This window comes from Staurois parvus, unplaced genomic scaffold, assembly GCF_062004578.1.
Source record: "Staurois parvus isolate SC_StPar_1 unplaced genomic scaffold, SC_StPar_1.0 ptg003972l, whole genome shotgun sequence".
In the NCBI taxonomy this organism is placed as follows: domain Eukaryota; kingdom Metazoa; phylum Chordata; class Amphibia; order Anura; family Ranidae; genus Staurois; species Staurois parvus.
The window spans coordinates 1-21,776 of NW_028321767.1; the positions used below are offsets into that span (position 1 = coordinate 1).

The 21,776-nt window shown below is 52.8% G+C and overlaps 1 protein-coding gene across 1 annotated transcript; it reads left to right on the forward strand.

The window, feature by feature from the left end:
* Positions 1-2,257: 2,257 nt before the first annotated feature.
* Positions 2,258-20,421, forward strand: LIX1L (limb and CNS expressed 1 like; the record flags this gene model as incomplete). Its single annotated transcript, XM_089668215.1, has 5 exons — positions 2,258-2,421; positions 4,311-4,451; positions 7,251-7,346; positions 9,545-9,622; positions 11,505-20,421. Coding segments are annotated over 5 exons (722 nt in total), but the record flags the coding sequence as incomplete, so codon positions are not given.
* Between the last annotated feature and the right edge of the window lie 1,355 nt (positions 20,422-21,776).

Here is a 21,776-nt window from a genome sequence, read left to right on the forward strand (position 1 = left end):
AAATAGGGTGTAAGGCCTGGAGGATGTAAACAATGCGAGGGGGGGTAATTAGGAGGGACAAGGGGGGGGGGGGAGAGGGGAAGTTCTGAAGGACAGGTGGCAGTGAAAAGATAATTATGGGGGGGCAAGTGTTATTATGAGAGTCAAGGAGGCAATGCGGGGGGGGCAGTGACTGAGGGACGGGGGGGCAATGACTGGTGACTATGAGGGACGGGGGGGCAATGACCGGTGACTATGAGGGGGGGGGGGGCAATGACCGGTGACTATGAGGGATGGGGGGGGCAATGACTGGTGACTTGTGAGGGGGGGGGGCATTGAGGGGTGATTGAGGGTCGGGGGGGGGGGCAATGAGGGGTGATTGAGGGATGGGGGGGGCAATGATGGGTGATTGAGGGATGGGGGGGGGCAATGAGGGGTGATTGAGGGACGGGGGGGCAATGAGGGGTGATTGAGGGACGGGGGGCAATGAGGGGTGATTATGAGGGACGGGGGGGCAATGAGGGGTGATTATGAGGGACGGGGGGGCAATGAGGGGTGATTGAGGGATGAGGGGGCCATGAGGGGTGATTATGAGGGACGGGGGGGCATTGACTGGTGACTGAGGGGGCAATGAGGGGTGATTGAGGGATGGGGGGGCCATGAGGGATGATTATGAGGGACGGGGGGGCAATGAGGGGTGATTGAGGGATGGGGGGCCATGAGGGGTGATTATGAGGGACGGGGGGGCAATGAGGGGTGATTGAGGGTCGGGGGGGCCATGAGGGGTGATTATAAGGGACGGGGGAGCAATGAGGGGTGATGAGGGATGGGGGGGCCATGAGGGGTGATGAGGGATGGGGGGGCCATGAGGGGTGACTATGAGGGACGGGGGGGCCATGAGGGGTGACTGAGGGATGGGGGGGCCATGAGGGGTGATTATGGGGGACGAGGGGGCAATGAGGGGTGATTATGGGGGACGGGGGGATAATGAGGGGTGATTATGGGGGACGGGGGGATAATGAGGGGTGATTTATGGGGGACGGGGGGCCATGAGGGGTGAATATGGGGGACGGGGGGGCCATGAGGGGTGATTATGGGGGACGGGGGGGCCATGAGGGGTGATTATGGGGGACGGGGGGCCATGAGGGGTGACTGAGGGACGGGGGCCATGAGGGGTGATTATGGGGGACGGGGGGCCATGAGGGGTGATTATGAGGGACGGGGGGGCCATGAGGGGTGATTGAGGGACGGGGGGCAATGAGGGGTGATTATGAGGGGACGGGGGGGCCATGAGGGGTGATTGAGGGACGGGGGGGCAATGAGGGGTGATTATGAGGGACGGGGGGGCCATGAGGGGTGACTGAGGGACGGGGGGCCATGAGGGGGTGATTATGAGGGACGGGGGGGCCATGAGGGGTGATTATGAGGGACGGGGGGCCATGAGGGGTGATTATGAGGGACGGGGGGGCCATGAGGGGTGATTATGAGGGGACGGGGGGGCCATGAGGGGTGACTGAGGGACGGGGGGCCATGAGGGGTGATTATGGGGACGGGGGGCCATGAGGGGTGATTATGAGGGACGGGGGGCCATGAGGGGTGATTGAGGGACGGGGGGGCAATGAGGGGTGATTATGAGGGACGGGGGGGCCATGAGGGGTGATTGAGGGACGGGGGGGCAATGAGGGGTGATTATGGGGGACGGGGGGCCATGAGGGGTGACTGAGGGACGGGGGGCCATGAGGGGTGATTATGAGGGACGGGGGGGGCCATGAGGGGTGATTATGAGGGACGGGGGGGCCATGAGGGGTGATTATGAGGGACGGGGGGGCCATGAGGGGTGATTATGAGGGACGGGGGGGCCATGAGGGGTGATTGAGGGTCGGGGGGGCCATGAGGGGTGATTATGGGGGACGGGGGGCCATGAGGGGTGATTATGAGGGACGGGGGGGCCATGAGGGGTGATTATGAGGGACGGGGGGCCATGAGGGGTGATTGAGGGACGGGGGGGCCATGAGGGGTGATTGAGGGACGGGGGGGCCATGAGGGGTGATTATGAGGGACGGGGGGGGCAATGTGGGGTGATGAGGGACGGGGGGGCCATGAGGGGTGATTATGAGGGACGGGGGGGCCATGAGGGGTGATTATGAGGGACGGGGGGGGCAATGTGGGGTGATGAGGGACGGGGGGGGGCCATGAGGGGTGACTGAGGGACGGGGGGGCCATGAGGGGTGATTACGGGGGGCAGACTCCTCCTCCTCTGACTTTTGCTCCTCCTCAGTGAACGTGGTGGAAGCTCTGCAGGAGTTCTGGCAGATGAAGCAGACGCGGGGGGCGGACCTGAAGAACGGCGCCCTGGTGGTCTATGAGATGGTCCCGTCCAGCAGCCCCCCCTACATCTGCTACGTCACCCTCCCCGGGGGCAGCTGCTTCGGGAGCTTCCAGGTATTTATTTATTTGTATAACAATGTTGGAAGATGCTGAACACTTCAAGAGCCTGTAGTAGGGGGATGGGATGTGGGCGGGGCTGACAGTCCTTATAGAAATATTCTTTAACCGCTTTCCCCTCCCCCGCCCCATAACAGATGTACGGCTACAGGGCGGCAGGGGGCGCAGAATCATGTATATAGGCACCTGATTTCGCGTTTCCAGGTAGGGGGCGCGCATGCCCGACCCGCCATTCCCGACCGCAGCTGTCAATCACTGTCCTCGGCCGGTGATTACTCGCCGCGTCTGATGATTGCTGAGGATCTCTGACCCCTCCCTGCCCGGCGCCATTAGTACAGTGTCAGTATTAGCACTGATCACTGTATTGGTGTCACTGGGGATGTCAGTGACACCAAGTCCCCCCCAGTGTCAGAATGCCCGCCGCAGTCCCGCTAGAAGTCGCTGATCGCCGCCATTAATAGCAAAAAAAAAAAATCCCATTATCTATACCGCCATTTGTAGACGCTATAACTTTCACGGAAACCAATTAATTTCCATAATTTGCCAAAATTTATGACAAAATGTGTTTTTTTTTATTTTATTTTTTTTTTTTACTGGATATGTTTTCTAGCAAAAATATTGTTTTTTATTTTTTCTCAAAATTGTCTTTTTTTTTTTTTATTTTTACTGGATGTTTTATAGCAAAAATTGTTGTTTTTTTTTTTGTTTTTTTTTTTTTTGCTCAATTTGTCTTTTATTTATTTTTTACTGTTTGTTTTATAGCAAATTTTTTTTTTTTTCTCAAAATTCTTTTTTTTTTCTCAATTGTCTTATTTATTTTTTACTGGATATGTTTTTATAGCAAAAATATTTTTATTTTTCTCAAAATTCTTTTTTTTAATTTTTTTTTAACTGGATATGTTTTATAGCAAAGCGAACAAAAAACAAAATATATATATATTATAAATTTATTTTTTTTTCTCAAAATTCTTTTTTTTTTTCTCAATTGTCTTATTTATTTTTTACTGGATATGTTTTTATAGCAAAAATATTTTTATTTTTCTCAATTCTTTTTTTTAATTTTTTTTTAACTGGATATGTTTTATAGCAAAGCGAACAAAAAACAAAATATATATATATTATAAATTATTTTTTTTTCTCAAATTTTTTTTTTTTTTTTTTACTAGAGGTTTTATAGCAAAAAAAAAAAAAAATAAATAAATATATATATTATTTTTTTTATAGCGCAAAAAAAAAAAATGCACAGGTGATCGAATACCATCGAAAAAAAGTTCTATTTGTGGGGGAAAAAAAGGGCGTAAATTTCATTTGGGTGTGGCTTTGCATGACTGCGCAATTGTCAAAGTGACGCAGCGGCGTATCGCAAAAAATGGGGGGGACCCTCTGGAGGGCGAGGGGTTAAAGGGGAACTCAAGGTGTCACCCCAGCCCCCCCCACCACACCTTTCTCTGGCAGCCTGCTTGCTGGTCTGATGACCTCACCAGGACTTTCTGTTCTTCCTCCAGCAGGGGGCGGGCATTGTTCAAGTTGCGCTCCAGCAATCCCGCGTGGGCGCCACAAAGGTCCTGGCGTTCAGTGAGCCCAGCCTGCATGAGGACACGCCCCCTGTGTGGGGGGGGACAGGGGGGGGAGGTGTACAAATGGCTATCAGGAAATGGGCAGAATGGCGCCCAGCACTGGATCGAGGATGAAGGGGGAGGGGCGTTGTGAGAGCGCGCAGATTGGCAACAAATGGGGGAGGGGGAACTAAAATATCCGAGATTCCGGAGTTCTGCTTTAAGTCCCGCCTCCCCCTGGAATGGATTGTGTACGTTTGATCCGCCTTCTGTCACCCCATCCCCCAAATCTCTATTATTTTTTTTTTTTTTTTCTGTCTTCCTTCCTAGTTCTGTCCAACCAAAGCTGAAGCCAGGAGGAGCGCAGCGAAAATCGCGTTAATGAATTCCGTGTTCAACGAGCACCCTTCCCGCAGGATCACCGACGAATTTATCGAGAAGAGCGTCTGCGAAGCCCTGGCCACGTTCAATGTGAGAGACTGTCCAATAGTAGCCGGCTCACCTGGTCCCTGTGCCCGCCCCCCCCCCACACGCAGCGCGCCCCTGTCTTGTATTCCAGGCTCCCCTTGCCCATCTGCAAGCCCCGTGCCGACTGGTGGAGGGGAGAGAGAGGAGGACAGACGCCTCTGCTCTCCTCCCCTTCTCACTGTGACATCACTTCCTGGTCACAGCTGTTACTTTCCCTGGCTAGAGAAGCATTGCAATACGTCCAGTGGAGCCCAGAGGGGACATGCGGGGTCTTTAAGACCTCGGGGGGCCACCCCAGGACGGCACGGAGAGGGCCAGGGGGGGGCCACCCCAGGACGGCACGGAGAGGGCCAGGGGGGGGCCACCCCAGGACGGCACGGAGAGGGCCAGCGGGGGGCCACCCCAGGACGGCACGGGGAGGGCCACCCCAGGACGGCACGGGGAGGGCCACCCCAGGACGGCACGGGGAGGGCCACCCCAGGACGGCACGGGGAGGGCCACCCCAGGACGGCACGGGGAGGGCCACCCCAGGACGGCACGGGGAGGGCCACCCCAGGACGGCACGGAGAGGGCCGGGGGGGGGGGCACCCCGCAACAGTACGGGGGGGCGGGGGTGGAATGGGGTGCCATCCTGTAGAAGGATAGAGGGCCGAGGGGGCCACCCCATGTCAAAATAGAGGGCTGGGGGGGCCACCCTGTAGAAGGATAGAGGGCTAGATGTAACCCCATGCCAGTAGAGATGGCTGGGGTGGGGGCCACCCTGTAGAAGGTTAGAGGGCCAGAGGTATCCCTATGACAGTATAGAGGGCCAGGGGGCCACCGCATTCATTTGGGCAGACGGGTTTATTTGCACCACTGAGTGTGCAGTGAAATCCGGGTACGCAATTTCTGTCCAGGAGGGGAGCCGGGACCCCTGTGCCAGACTGGAGGGGGGGGAGCCGGGACCCCTGTGCCAGACTGGAGGGGGGGAGCCGGGACCCCTGTGCCAGACTGGAGGGGGGGAGCCGGGACCCCTGTGCCAGACTGGAGGGGGGGAGCCGGGACCCCTGTGCCAGACTGGAGGGGGGGAGCCGGGACCCCTGTGCCAGACTGGAGGGGGGGAGCCGGGACCCCTGTGCCAGACTGGAGGGGGGGAGCCGGGACCCCTGTGCCAGACTGGAGGGGGGGAGCCGGGACCCCTGTGCCAGACTGGAGGGGGGGAGCCGGGACCCCTGTGCCAGACTGGAGGGGGGGGAGCCGGGACCCCTGTGCCAGACTGGAGGGGGGGAGCCGGGACCCCTGTGCCAGACTGGAGGGGGGGAGCCGGGACCCCTGTGCCAGACTGGAGGGGGGGAGCCGGGACCCCTGTGCCAGACTGGAGGGGGGGAGCCGGGACCCCTGTGCCAGACTGGAGGGGGGGAGCCGGGACCCCTGTGCCAGACTGGAGGGGGGGAGCCGGGACCCCTGTGCCAGACTGGAGGGGGGGAGCCGGGACCCCTGTGCCAGACTGGAGGGGGGGAGCCGGGACCCCTGTGCCAGACTGGAGGGGGGGAGCCGGGACCCCTGTGCCAGACTGGAGGGGGGGAGCCGGGACCCCTGTGCCAGACTGGAGGGGGGGAGCCGGGACCCCTGTGCCAGACTGGAGGGGAGGAGCCGGGACCCCTGTGCCAGACTGGAGGGGAGGAGCCGGGACCCCTGTGCCAGACTGGAGAGGAGGAGCCGGGACCCCTGTGCCAGACTGGAGGGGAGGCGGGAGAGAGGATTTAGAGAATAACATGGCGGTTGTCCCAGCAGGAGGTCCAGAGTTCCATTTTATTGCGCATTTTATGGGTTTGTCTCCAAAATTCCACTGTAATTCTGTGTGACAAATAAATGACCCCGCCTGGAGGTTTTCATCCTTCAGTTTCCACATACCACAGACGGGGCCCCTGGAGGATTCTTCCGGGATTTGCATTGTTTGATGTTTTGCAGAATTACATTTTTTCGGTGAGGAGAGGGAGGAGCTGCTTCAGTGTCGGACTGGAGCGTCATTAACCGTTTTTACCATCCACAGGCAGCAGACGGGGGGGGGGGGGCACCCTGAGATGTGTGACTGCTGCCATCAGACACGCCCAGGGATGGACTGACAACTCATGGGGCCCCCGGGCAATAGGAGATCATGGGGCCCCTGTGTCCTCGCCCACACTCAAACCACACCCAAAAAAGCCTATGAAAGGTACCAGGGGCATCTCATGGGGCCCCCTACTGAGCCCGGGCCCTTGGGCAGTGCCTGAGTTCTCAAATGGTCAGTCCGCCCCTGGACACGCCTTCATGCCGTGCTGCCACATATGTGCGTACGGCCGCCATTGCTGTATTGTGCGACGTCACCGACAGCTCCTGGGAACGATCGGGAGTTGGCAGGGCGGGCTCCTGATCGCGGCAAAAGCCAATCGGAGTGATCATGTGATTAGGAAGCCCGTGTAACAGCCACACGCTACTGAAATATTTTGCCGTGGGTGGAGTCACGTGTGTATTGCACGCCAAGCGCTGGTACAACGATTTATAATCTGCGAACGTCGGATTGGAAGAAAATATTGCAGTGTGTGTGGCGAGCCTGGAATGGTTCAGGAAGGGGTTAAGTCAAGCGGTCCTCCGCCGGGTTTCTGGGTCTAATTATTCACCAGAGTTCTCGTCCTGCGTCATGACGTGCGTTTTGGTTCCCCCGCCGCCTTTGTGTTGCGACAACGAGGAGCAGATGAAGTGTCAGCGACACATGAAATCATTCGCAGATGCGATCGGTGGGAAATTCGCGTATTTTTCACGGTTTTTTTTTTTGTTTCTTAGGGGAATCGCGAGGAGGCCGACAACCCCAACACCGGGATCGGAGCGTTTCGGTTCATGCTGGAGGCCAACAAAGGAAAATCCATGCTGGAGTTCCAGGTACGGCTTCCCATCCATCTGGCTAAGGAGGGCTATAGAGGGCCAGGTGGGGGCCAACCCATGACAGTATGGGGGGTGTGCCACCCTGTAGGAGGATAGAGGGCCGGGGGGGGCCACCCTGTAGGAGGATAGAGGGCCGGGGGGGGCCACCCTGTAGGAGGATAGAGGGCCGGGGGGGGGCCACCCTGTAGGAGGATAGAGGGCCGGGGGGGGCCACCCTGTAGGAGGATAGAGGGCCGGGGGGGGCCACCCTGTAGGAGGATAGAGGGCCGGGGGGGGCCACCCTGTAGGAGGATAGAGGGCCGGGGGGGGCCACCCTGTAGGAGGATAGAGGGCCGGGGGGGGCCACCCTGTAGGAGGATAGAGGGCCGGGGGGGCCACCCTGTAGAAGGATAGAGGGCCAGAGGTAACCCCATGCCAATAGAGATGGCTGAGCTGCGTTTTTTCTGTTGTGGCGTGAACGGTTTTCTGCGTGTTCACGCTACACGCATGTGCGGTGGTGTGCAGGAAAACGCAGCTCTGTGGCCATTGTGTGAACAGGCCCTGGGTACCCGTTCACCTATACAATGATACAGGCTGCTGCGTTTCGGTGCTCGAGAGTGTAATCCGCCTGACTGGCTAGAAGGTATGGCACCAAAGGGCTTGCTGCCCCTCCCAGGACCGGGGGTGTCCTCGCAGAACTGAAATCAACAACAAAAGATACAGGGGTGCAGCGACCGAGTGCATTGCCGAAAAAAAACAATGTATTTAAAAAGATAAAAAGTAGGTACCGTATTTTTCTTTTAGAGGAGGAAAACAAGAAAAAAAATATTCTGAACCAATGGACTGCAGACACAGTACAGGAGATGACCAGAGACTGCAGACACAGTACAGGAGATGACCAGAGACTGCGGACACAGTACAGGAGATGACCAGAGACTGCGGACATAGTACAGGAGATGACCAGAGACTGCGGACATAGTACAGGAGATGACCAGAGACTGCGGACACAGTACAGGAGATGGTCAGAGACTGCGGACACAGTACAGGAGATGACCAGAGACTGCGGACATAGTACAGGAGATGACCAGAGACTGCGGACACAGTACAGGAGATGACCAGAGACTGCAGACATAGTACAGGAGATGACCAGAGACTGCAGACATAGTACAGGAGATGACCAGAGACTGCAGACACTGTACAGGAGATGACCAGAGACTGCAGACACAGTACAGGAGATGACCAGAGACTGCAGACACAGTACAGGAGATGACCAGAGACTGCGGACACAGTACAGGAGATGACCAGAGACTGCGGACACAGTACAGGGGATGACCAGAGACTGCGGACATAGTACAGGGGATAACCAGAGACTGCAGACAGTACAGGGGATGACCAGAGACTGCAGACACAGTACAAGAGATGACCAGAGACTGCAGACATAGTACAGGAGATGACCAGAGACTGCAGACACAGTACAGGAGATGACCAGAGACTGCAGACACAGTACAGGAGATGACCGGAGACTGCAGACACAGTACAGGAGATGACCAGAGACTGCGGACATAGTACAGGAGATGACCAGAGACTGCGGACACGGTACGGGTAGATGACCGGAGACTGCGGACACAGTACAGGAGATGACCAGAGACTGCGGACACGGTACGGGTAGATGACCGGAGACTGCGGACACGGTACGGGTAGATGACCGGAGACTGCGGACACGGTACGGGGAGATGACCGGAGACTGCGGACACGGTACGGGGAGATGACCGGAGACTGCGGACACGGTACGGGGAGATGACCGGAGACTGCGGACACGGTACGGGGAGATGACCGGAGACTGCGGACACGGTACGGGGAGATGACCGGAGACTGCGGACACGGTACGGGGAGATGACCGGAGACTGCGGACCCGGTACGGGGAGCTGACCGGAGACTGCGGACATACTCGCTGTGGTGTGGATTGCATGACATTGGTCTGAACCAGTGTCCTGAAAGGGACAGCCATAGGGACCATTGCCTGCTTAGTGGTGCCCATATGGCCACTTGTAGTCCCCACCAGGGGGAGGATGTGCCGGGCGGACGTTGGTATACTCATACACTAACAATTGATGAGCGTCTCCCGTTTTTTGCTCCATATTCGTCTATAAATTGTACAGATTCGTGTTCGGTTGACTTGTTGGAGTTTTTTATGACTTCTCTCTCCCTTTCTCTAGGAGCTCATGACGGTCTTCCAGCTCCTCCACTGGAATGGCAGTCTGAAGGCCATGCGGGAACGGCAGTGCTCCCGTCAGGTATGCGGCCTATCAGTGGTGGGCAGCTACTGTCTGTCCGTTGATGATCACAGCCGGGTGACGAGTAGATTGTGTTCCCACCATACTGACCCTCCGTATGAAAGGCTTTCCCTTCATTATGCAGAGGGGCGCAGGGAAGCTGCGGCAAGACAAAGTTCCCTGTTCTGGTTCCCTCTGATACACCTCTCACTGATGGATGAGAGATGCAGATTGACAGGGACCAGCACCCCAGAACGGGTGGACGTCTCACCTCTGCTTCTCTGTGCTGCTTTATATATGTTTGGGGGAGGAAAGAACTTCTGATGTGGAACATGATAGCGGCGCATACGTAAAGGTTGCACTAAAATGGGGGGTTCACTGGCCACAAGTGTAAGAGGGGATGTTACTGGGGCCCCCACTGACCACCATTGTAAGAGGGGATGTTACTGGGGCCCCCACTGACCACCATTGTAAGAGGGGATGTTACTGGGGCCCCCACTGACCACCATTGTAAGAGGGGATGTTACTGGGGCCCCCACTGACCACCATTGTAAGAGGGGATGTTACTGGGGCCCCCACTGACCACCATTGTAAGAGGGGATGTTACTGGGGCCCCCACTGACCACCATTGTAAGAGGGGATGTTACTGGGGCCCCCACTGACCACCATTGTAAGAGGGGATGTTACTGGGGCCCCCACTGACCACCATTGTAAGAGGGGATGTTACTGGGGCCCCCACTGACCACCATTGTAAGAGGGGATGTTACTGGGGCCCCCACTGACCACCATTGTAAGAGGGGATGTTACTGGGGCCCCCACTGACCACCATTGTAAGAGGGGATGTTACTGGGGCCCCCACTGACCACCATTGTAAGAGGGGATGTTACTGGGGCCCCCACTGACCACCATTGTAAGAGGGGATGTTACTGGGGCCCCCACTGACCACCATTGTAAGAGGGGATGTTACTGGGGCCCCCACTGACCACCATTGTAAGAGGGGATGTTACTGGGGCCCCCACTGACCACCAATGGAAGAGGAGATATTACTGGGCTCCCCACTGACCAATAACATCTCCTCTTACATTGGTGGTCAGTGGTGACCCAAGTAATGTCCCCACTGACCACCAATGTAAGATAGGATGATACTGGGGGTCTCCACTGGCCACCAATGTAAGAAGGAAAGTTACTGGGGTCCCCCCCTGAACACCAATGTAAGAAGGGATGTTACTGGGGTCCCCACTGACCACCATTGTAAGAAGGGCACCCCACTGACCACCAATGTAAGAGGGAATGTTACTGGGGCTCCCACTGACCACCAATGTAAGAGGGGATGTTACTGGGGCTCCCACTGACCAATCACATCCCCTCTTACATTGGTGGTCAGTGGTGACCCAAGTAACGTCCCCACTGACCACCAATGGAAGAGGAGATATTACTGGGGCTCCCCACTGATCACCATTGTGAGAGGGGATGTTACTGGGCTCCCCACTGATCACCATTGTAAGAGGGGATGTTACTGGGGCTCCCCACTGACCACCATTGTAAGAGGGGATGTTACTGGGGTCCCCACTGACCACCATTGTAAGAGGGGATGTTATTGGGGCTCCCCACTGACCACCAATGTAAGAAAGGATGTTATTGGGGCTCCCCACTGACCACCAATGTAAGAGGGAATGTTATTGGGGCTCCCCACTGACCACCAATGTGCGCGGGGATGTTGCTTTAGAAAACCTACCCCCACCCTGTGATATTTGGGTTCTTATGTTTTGTAAAGGAGATCCTTGCCTGTCTGGAGTCACCTACCCCTTACCATAGTGTTGTGTGGTATCTGCATTCATATCGCACCCCAGAGGGCATGCTGTCCCTAACAATAAGTATGCCTGTTTTTTCTATTTGTATTCAGGAGGTCCTGGCCCACTACTCCCACCGGGCCCTTGACGATGACATGAGAAACCAGATGGCGATGGACTGGGTGAACCGGGAGCAGGACTCTCCAGGAACCCTGACACGGGAGCTGGCGGCCACCGAGAGGCAGCTGGACGAGGCCCGGCTAGCCGGGAAGGAGCTCCGTTACCACAAGGAGAAGAGGGACATCCTGATGCTGGCCGCAGGACAGCTGGGAAACATACACTCCTCCAACTGCTAGGTGGCACCATGCCCCCCCACAATCCATGCAATGGGGCTAGCTGTGTCTATTAGGGGCTAGCTGGTCCTACAGCTTATCCTGTACTCCTCCCTGGTGTCACCTAATGGACAAATGGAGAATTGCACTTGTCAATTGGCTTGAAGTGCGTGTCCCCCCCCCCCCCCCCTCCCAAAAATAATATTTAAGTTATAGATGGGGTCTGCTGAGGTCATCCATTGACTCCTTTTTATCTCTTGGGTACTCCAGAAAAGATCTCCCAGCCACATTTGCTGGCTCTCTTCCTGCTCGTGTGTTTCTATTAAAATCGCAGCAGGGGAAGTGAGACCCTCATGAGTGGAGGCCCGGGAACCCAAGGATCCCCTCATGAGTGGAGGCCCAGGAACCCAAGGATCCCCTCATGAGTGGAGGCCCGGGAACCCAAGGATCCCCTCATGAGTGGAGGCCCGGGAACCCAAGGATCCCCTCATGAGTGGAGGCCCGGGAACCCAGGGATCTCATCGCTTGGGTCCTCCAGAGATGGAGAAAGTGAGTTAAGCATTTCAACTTAAATATTAGTTTTGGGTGGAGTGACCAATTAAAGGGCTGTAATGATGTATTCAGAATCCACATCTTGTAAGTTCACCTCTCTATACTATTTTTACTTCGCAAACGGAATGTAAACATTTTTTTTTTCAATTTTGGGGTCTGCGATTTCTCAGGAGTACGAACTATCAGTAGAGAGATTTCAGGCAATGGATGTTTTTGTACTGGAAGGAGAAAGGAATCCTGGGTAAATGTTTCCATTTCAGGCCTGGAAGTGGGACGCCTGGGGGATTTTAAAGCTTTGCAGACTTGGAACTTCCTGTGCTTTATGGGGGTCCATTATGCTGAAGTACCGTCTACAGATGGGGGTCCCCCTTTTCTGTCCTATCACCTCCAAGCTCTGGTTGTCACGCTCCTCCTCTTTTTCCTATGATGCAATGGTACAGTAACTGGATGAGGAAATGAGAAGGAGCTCCATTACTGCAAGAAGAAGAGGGACAACCTGATGTTGGCTGCAGGAAAGCTGGGGAACATACACTCCTCCAACTGCCTGTCAGGCGTCTATAACCTCAGTGGCAGAGTTGGGGACAAGCCTTGTGTACTTATCAACATAATGGTCCTGGATTCCAGGATACTGTCAACCCAACCCATGGTCTGAATTTCTAACAAGTTAGTCCTGCCCTGACCTCATCTCTTGAGGGGAGAACTCAACCAACCGGGTGCTGCATTCATTGCTGAACTTGTGGAGCACTGGTGCCATCTTGTTGCTCTTTGAAGCGAGTTAGCCTTTCCCCAGAGGGTTGGACTACCCAACTTTCATCGTCTTGGGAGGTGTAGGGGATGCTGTAAGAGAAGCTGGGTAGAAGCACCAGGATCTGTATAGGTTTGAAGGACCAGGACAGAATTCCGAAACAGCGCTGCTCACATCCTTGAGATCAGACTTGCCACCAAACCCATCTCTAAATACATAGGGACAGCCTACTTTGCAGGTTGGTCCCATCCGGATTCCGCCTCTGAATATGCTGGCGCTGCATTCATTGCTGAACTTGTGGAGCACCGGTGCCGTCTTGTTGCTTCTTGAAGCGAGCTAGGCTTTCCCCAGAGGGTTGGACTACCAACGTTCATCGTCTTGGGAGGTGTAGGGGATGCTGTAAGAGAGGCTGGGTAGAAGCACCAGGATCTGTATAGGTTTGAAGGACCAGGACAGGGTTCCAAAGCAGCGCTGCTCACATCCTGAAGATTGGACCTGCCCCCAAACCCATCTCTAAATACATAGGGACAGCCTACCTTGCAGGTTGGTCCCATCCAGATCCCACCCCTCTATATAGGCAAAGATAGCTTACTTTACAGGTTGTCCCACCCAGACTCCACTTTCAAAATATGTGGGGACTGCCAAATCGTTGTCCTCTGCACCCAGATACCGCACTAGCAAGGGACCTGGATGTGGATGGAGGTATTTATAACTGTCTCCACCATGCAAAAAAAAAAAACCTTGCCGGATTAGTTAGGAGGGGGGTGGAAGGGGGTCCATATTTTGCGCTGAGTGGGGCTTTAAAATCAGTTTACAGTGTTAGCAATTAAAATCTAGACTAATCCGTAGAAACATTTCCCTGCAAGAGGTTGAGCATTTCTACCAAGGTACGGTCTCTGTATGTCCCTCTGTGCCAGCAGGGGCCTATTATAGTAAGGGTGGGGGGGGGGGGAAGAAGCAATGGATAGACAGGAGAGGCAGCATAGGGCAAGGGTCTGGTAGGAGGGGGGAGTATCTGATGATTGCAGCCTATATAGGAGATGTGGCTGTCTGCATCCCTCAGGGTACAAATGGGCTGTCAACCATTGAAATAATCCATGGAAACCTCCCAAGAGGTAAATTGAGGGAACTTCTAGCAAGGTACAGTCTTCTGTATGTCCCTGTGTGCTAAGGGGGTCTGTTACAGTAAAGGGGAGAAGAAACAATGGGTAGACAAGGACAGAGAAGAGAGCAGTAAAGGGGTCGGGTAGGAGGGGGGAGTATCTGATGATTGCAATCTATATAGGAGATATGGAGGTCGGCATCCCTCGGGGTACAAATGGGCCGTCAACCATAATCCATGGAAACCTCCCAAGAGGTAAATTGAGCGAACTTCTAGCAAGGTACAGTCTTCTCCATGTCCCTGTGTGCCAGCCAGGTAAAGGGTAGAAGAAGCAATGGGTAGACAAGGACACAGAAGAGCGCAGTGAAGGGACTGGGGTCGGGTAGGAGGGGGGAGTATCTGATGATTGCAGCCTATATAGGGGATATGGAGGTTGGCATCCATCAGGGTACAAATGGGCCGTCAACCATGGAAATAATCCATGGAAACCTCCAAAAGGTAAATTAAGCAAACTTCTGCCAATGTAGTCTTCATGTCTCTCTCTGCCAGCAGGGCTCTGTTATAGTAAAGGGTAGAAGAAGCAATGGGTAGACCAGGACAGAGAAGAGCAGGGGTTAGGTAGGAGGGGGGAGTATCTGATGATTGCAGCCTGTATAGGAGATGTGGCTGTCGGTATCCCTCGGTACAAATGGGCCGTCAACCATGGAAATAATCCATGGAAACCTCCAAAAGGTAAATTTAAGCAAACTTCTACCAAGGTGGTTTTCATGTCCCTCTCTGCCAGCAGGGCTCTGTTATAGTAAAGGGTAGAAGAAGCAATGGGTAGACCAGGACAGAGAAGAGCGCAGTAAAGGGGCTGGGGTCGGGTAGGAGGGGAAAGTATCTGATGATTGCAGCCTATATAGGAGATGTGGCTGTCGGCATCCCTCGGTACAAATGGGCCGTCAACCATGGAAATAATCCATGGAAACCTCCAAAAGGTATATTAAGCAAACTTCTACCAAGGTATAGTCTTCTCCATGTCCCTGTGTGCCAGCCAGGTTATGTTCTAGTAAATGGGAGAAGAAGCAATGGGTAGACAAGGCCAGAGAAGAGCGCAGTAAAGAGGCTGGGGTCGGGTAGGAGGGGAAAGTATCTGATGATTGCAGCCTATATAGGAGATATGGAGGTTGGCATCCCTCAGGGTACAAATGAGCCGTCAACCATGGAAATAATCCATGGAAACCTCCAAAAGATAAATTGGGCAAACGTCTACCAAGGTACAGTCTTTATGTTCCTCTCTGCCAGCAGGGCTCTGTTATAGTAAAGGGGAGAAGAAGCAATGGGTAGACAAGGACAGAGAAGAGAGCAGTAAAGGGGCTGGGGTCGGGTAGGAGGAGGAGTATCTGATGATTGCAGCCTATATAGGAGATATGGTGGTCGGCATCCCTCGGGGTACAAATGGGCCGTCAACCATGGAAATAATCCATGGAAACCTCCCAAAGGTAAATTTAAGCAAACTTCTACCAAGGTAGACTTCATGTCCCTCTCTACCAGCAGGCAGGAGGGGGAGTAGCTAATGACTCCAGCCTGTGGTGGTTGTCGCCACTTGGGGTCCAGGTGAGCCACCAATCACTTTTAGGCTTTTCTAGGACGGGATCGGTGTTCTCATCACCCCCTGGGAGATTTATGTATGAGCAAAGCCCATAGGGGGGACCTACCTAGAGAGACGAAGACCAGTACATAGAATGAATCCAAGGACCCCTGAGATCATTGGGTATCCCAGAGGTCGGCCCATTAGATTTTCCATTGTCCTCAGCAAAGTTTTTGGGGTTTGAGCACCAGGGTCTCAAAAATAAAGTTGCACATGGCCAGGCTCCTTTTTTAATTTGTAATATTGGATCAAATCTCGTTTCTGAACCATCGAACCCAAGTTGTACAATGCGATTGTAACGCGCGGCCAGAAAATGAACAAAATACGCAATGGAAGACCGCTGCGTGAGGAGTTCGCTTTCAGACCTGCTGTGTCAAAATATTTACCCAGAAGTCCTTGCTCCTTCCTGGCGTCAGTTTGCAAAGCAACCCGTGAACCGGGTTTCCGATCGACGGGACCAGCTGCCTTTTTGTTCCGATTTTTACCCCGGCCTCCGACACTCTGAATGCGTCTAAAGACGAAAAAAAAAAAGAACCCTCCCCCACAAGAAGCGACTTCCGCCTACGATACACTTTTGCACATTTTCTTTGTAGGAGCGCGCTCTGTACAGCGTTTTTATACTCCGGCGCTCTGTGTGTCCTGTACTGTTTTATATATATATATATATTCTATATTTTGATAGCCGCGATCAGTCGCATCTTCCGAGGCCGAGACGGTAGTGTATTCCTAACAGTTCGGTCAGAAATCGGCTTTTCTAGAAACGTTTTTTTATGTTTTTTGGGGTTTTTTTTGGTAGTTTACAGATCTAACAGCAGTTTGGATAAGGAACGGCTGTAGATTTTATTTGAAGTACTTAACACTAAGCAAGAAATAGGACGAGCTGGGTGCTAGACGAAGTGGGAGGAGTTTAAAGTGGACCTGTTGTTAAAATGTGCACCACCTGGGGGACCGATGGAGGATGTGTGGACGTGTTCAGAAACATTTGGATATTGAGCTGGGCTTAGTCATGTGACCTACAGCCTTGGCAATGATCAGATGCTGGTTGGCTGCCTGCCAAGGTGGCATTGTGGGAGTTTCACGTCAATGGTGACTACATAATCTGTGCTCAGTCATGTGACCTAGAGCCCTGGCAAACATCACATGCTGGCTGACTGCCTGGGGCATTGTGGGGGTTTTACATCACTAGTGAATGAGCTTGGTCATATGACTTGGAACCTTGGCAAAGGTCAAATGGTGGTTGGCTGCCAGAGGGTATTGTGGGCCTTTTTAATGCCAGTAGTGACTGTAGTCTGTTTGAGCTTGGTCATGTGACCTAGAGCCTTGGTAAACATCAGATGCTGGCTGCATGAGGCATTGTGGGTGTTTCAGGTCGGTAGTGACTGTACACAGTCTTCTGAGCTCAGTCATGTGACCTAGATCCTTGGCAAGGGCTAGATCCTGGTTGGCTGCCAGCGGCATTGTGGTAGTTTCACGTCAATAGTGATTGTACATGGTCTTATCTGAGCTCGGTCATGTGACCTAGAGCCTTGGCAAAGGATAGATCCTGGCAGGCTGCCACAGGCATTGTGGTAGTTTCATGTCAATAGTGACTGTACATGGTCTTATCTGAGCTCGGTCATGTGACCTAGAACCTTGGCATGGGTTAGATCCTGGCTGGCTGCCACAGGCATTGTGGTAGTTTCATGTCAATAGTGACTGTACATGGTCTTATCTGAGCTCGGTCATGTGACCTAGAACCTTGGCAAGGGTTAGATCCTGGCTGGCTGCCAGAGGCATTGTGGTAGTTTCATGTCAATAGTGACTGTACAGTCTTCTGAGCTCGGTCATGTGACCTAGATCCTTGGCAAGGGCTAGATCTTGTTTGGCTTCCAGAGGCATTGTAGTTTCGTGTCAATAGTGATTGTACATGGTCTTCTGAGCTTGGCCATGTGACCTAGAGCCTTGGCAAAGATCACATGTTCACTGACTGCCAGGGGCAGGCATTGTGGGAGTTTCATGTCATTCGTGACTGTACGTAGTCTTCTGAGCTCGGTCATGTGACGTAGAGCCTTGGCAAAGATCAGATACTGGCTGGTGGGGCATTGTGGGTGATAGGTAATAGAGCGGCGTTTTAGTCCTTGACCCCACTGGGGAGATTTTCTGCACTTCCCATTCCCTGTGACACCCGTACACAAAAAAAGGGGTGCGGTCGTCATCCGGAGAAAAAGGAGCGTTTTCTCTCCTTTCTCCACTGTACGAACTTACCTCCGTCTGGGAGATCATTTGGGGGGATTTCTCGTCACTTCCTCTCGCGACAGGAAGTAGGGAAGTCCATGGGGACACAAATGGTTATGAAAACCTGACCAAGGCCGCGGCCCTTTCCCGTTCCATCCAACATAATATACATTTTTTGTTTTTGTCTGGAGCTGGGCTTTGATGCTCATTGGTCAGATTATATTAAACTGATCTCATCCAGATGAATTAAACCAAACGTTAGAATGTAGCGATCCTCCAAAAGGGGATTTTAGGCGGCCTTATCAGATACTGAACATGTCGTGAATGTTCCCAAACAGAAGAAAAATATCACTTTGCATGGATTGCATCTTAGGGGTGCTCAACGCTGCTCATTGATGTGACAGGTCCACTTTACCTCCATACCAGGGGCGGACTGACCATTTGGAAATTCGGGCACCGCCCGGGGTCAGTAGGGGGCCCCATGAGATTCCCCTGGTACCTTTTTCATAGGCTTTTTTGATTTTGTGCAAGGACACGGGCCCCGTGATCCCCCTATTGCCCGGGGGCCCCATGAGTTGTCAGTCCGCCCCTGCTCCATACACACTACAACGTGGTCCTTTTTGGGCATACTTGTGATTGAAGGCAATTCTGTTGTGATCTGGAATGACATGTTGGAGAAGCACAATGGCAGAGCCATCCGTCACATCAGTTTTATAGCAAGCGACTGATGAAATCATAAAGCTAACAGGATAAGGATCCTTGTTTTCAGATGTGTCCAATGAGGTTTGAATGTGACGGTCACGTGACTAAGATAAAGATCCTTATCAACGAGTTAATTAAAGTGCACTTTGTACCTCCTCCCCCTGATCTCACTAACCCACCCTACTACTCCTCGGATGTGAATTTACCACGATCGGGCAGCCATGGATTCTGGCGATTGTTTGCATGCAGTGCCACAAATATTGTGTCTGCCTATTCTATTCACATAACCTTCTGTAGGACCATCTCTACCCTCGGGACACAGCCCTGTAGACTTCTACGGGACTGTCTGTGGCCTCAGATCACAGCCCTGTAGACTTCTACGGGACTGTCTGTGGCCTCAGATCACAGCCCTGTAGACTTCTACGGGACTGTCTGTGGCCTCAGATCACAGCCCTGTAGACTTCTACGGGACTGTCTGTGGCCTCAGATCACAGCCCTGTAGACTTCTACGGGACTGTCTGTGGCCTCAGATCACAGCCCTGTAGACTTCTACGGGACTGTCTGTGGCCTCAGATCACAGCCCTGTAGACTTCTACGGGACTGTCTGTGGCCTCAGATCACAGCCCTGTAGACTTCTACGGGACTGTCTGTGGCCTCAGATCACAGCCCTGTAGACTTCTACGGGACTGTCTGTGGCCTCAGATCACAGCCCTGTAGACTTCTACGGGACTGTCTGTGGCCTCAGATCACAGCCCCGTAGACTTCTACGGGACTGTCTGTGGCCTCAGATCACAGCCCCGTAGACTTTTACGGGACTGTCTGTGGCCTCAGATCACAGCCCCGTAGACTTCTACGGGACTGTCTGTGGCCTCAGATCACAGCCCCGTAGACTTCTACGGGACTGTCTGTGGCCTCAGATCACAGCCCCGTAGACTTCTACGGGACTGTCTGTGGCCTCAGATCACAGCCCCGTAGACTTCTACGGGACTGTCTGTGGCCTCAGATCACAGCCCCGTAGACTTCTACGGGACTGTCTGTGGCCTCAGATCACAGCCCCGTAGACTTCTACGGGACTGTCTGTGGCCTCAGATCACAGCCCCGTAGACTTTTGCGGGAAATCCCATAGACTTTCGCCAAGTTCCACCATGGTGAGGCTAGGGCCATGAAGGCTTATGGCACTGGATGTAAACAAATGCTGGAGTCCGTAGCCGCCTTATCGGGCTACGTATGCATCTTTGAAGGGTGGAGCAGGTTGGGTAAAAAAGGGATAAAATTGATCCTTTAACAATCAAACCACAAAGCTAACACACCTCCATTGAGGGTTGAAAGTGACCATCGCATGAATGAAATAAAGATCCTTATCCTCGTCTTGAAAGCTTTATGAATTGGACCTTTTTTGTATCCATGAATGGTGAATGTGGTAAGTTTCCTCCCAGTGATAGAAAATAACACTTCCTGATCAAGGTCACTTTTTTTGTACTTCTGTATCATTTCCCAGGACGAGGTGTCCACGGTTTTTTTTTTTTTTTTTAGAACAAAGCAATATGTCGGACTTCCCCCACATACAGAGCGGGGGCCGTACACTATATTCTTGTATAGATCTCCTTTTTTTTTTTATATATCTATAGCTTCTTACTACCTAACGAAGTCTCCACGACTGCTCCCGGACCAATATCCTGTGTTTTATATCCATACTCGGCAACTCTTTGTATTTCGGTATATACAAATAAAAAAAAATATATGGATTTCAGACCAGCTGTGCCCTCTTCTTCTGGGGTGAAATGTAGAAAAACAAAAAGTCGTATGAATCTCTACTTCTGGTTGCTGCAGTGTGCGGTTCTTTGGCACTGGATGGGTTGTGGGCTGGGGACTACCGCTGCCAACTGACTGTTGGCTTTTGCTCTTTGGTCCATACAGGGGGGCAAAAAAGTATTTATTCGCCACCAATTGTGCAAGTTCTCCCACTTACAAAGATGAGAGAGGCCTGTAATTGGCATCATAGGGAGACCTCAACTATGAGAGACAAAATGAGAAAACAAATCCAGACAATCACATTGGCTGATCTGGAAAGAATTTATTTGCAAATTGTGGTGGAAAATAAGTATTTGGTGAATATGAAAAGTTCCTCTCAATACTTTGTTATATATCCTTTGTTGGCAATGACAGAGGTCAGACGTTTCCTGGAAGTCTTCACAAGGTTGGCACACACTGTTGCTGGTATGGTGGCCCATCCTCCATGCAGATCTCCTCTTGAGCAGTGATGTTTTGGGGCTGTCGCTGGGCAACACGGACTTTCAACTCCCTCCAAAGGTTTTCTATGGGGTTGAGATCTGGAGACTGGCTAGGCCACTCCAGGACCTTGAAATGCTTCTTACGAAGCCACTCCTTCGTTGCCCGGGCGATATGTTTGGGATCATTGTCATCTTGGAAGACCCAGCCATGTTTCATCTTCAATGCCCTTGCTGATGGAAGGAGGTATAGATGAGGATAAATAAACTGTGACCTTGCCCCATCTTTTTTGTGTATGAACCTAGTATGGGGGGGCCTGTACACCCAAAATACTCCGAACCATCTACCAACCTTTGTCAAAGATCAGATTTTATTGCTCGTAAAAACAAAAATGTAAATATTAGTCGCTCAGAGATGGAACTAATTTCTTCTGATCGTAAACATTTTTGGAGTACGTGTACATAGCAAATTGTACATGTCGTCTGGACAGAATCCATGAGAGATCCCCAAAACGGTTGTATGGAGCTTACTTGCCGTAGCCAAGTGGCAACTGAAATGATGCTCTGGTGTCGGAAATCCTATTGTTGACCTAGCCCTCAGTACCATTCATGGCCCATTTAACCCTGGCTATTTCAGAAGGCAAAACCATCCTCAGGGCTGAGGAGGGAATACCCCCAGGGTTGATTGGCAAAACGGTTGAGTCCAGCCCACATCCATAGCCTCAGGTCTGAGAAAGGAACACCCCACCTCCCCTTCCCAAGTTGATAGGCAAACAGAGTCTTGCCCACACATATTTCCTCAGGGATGAGGATGAAACAACCTATGGGTTAAGTGGCCAAGGTTTAGAATCTATTCCACGTCCATGCCCTCAGGGCT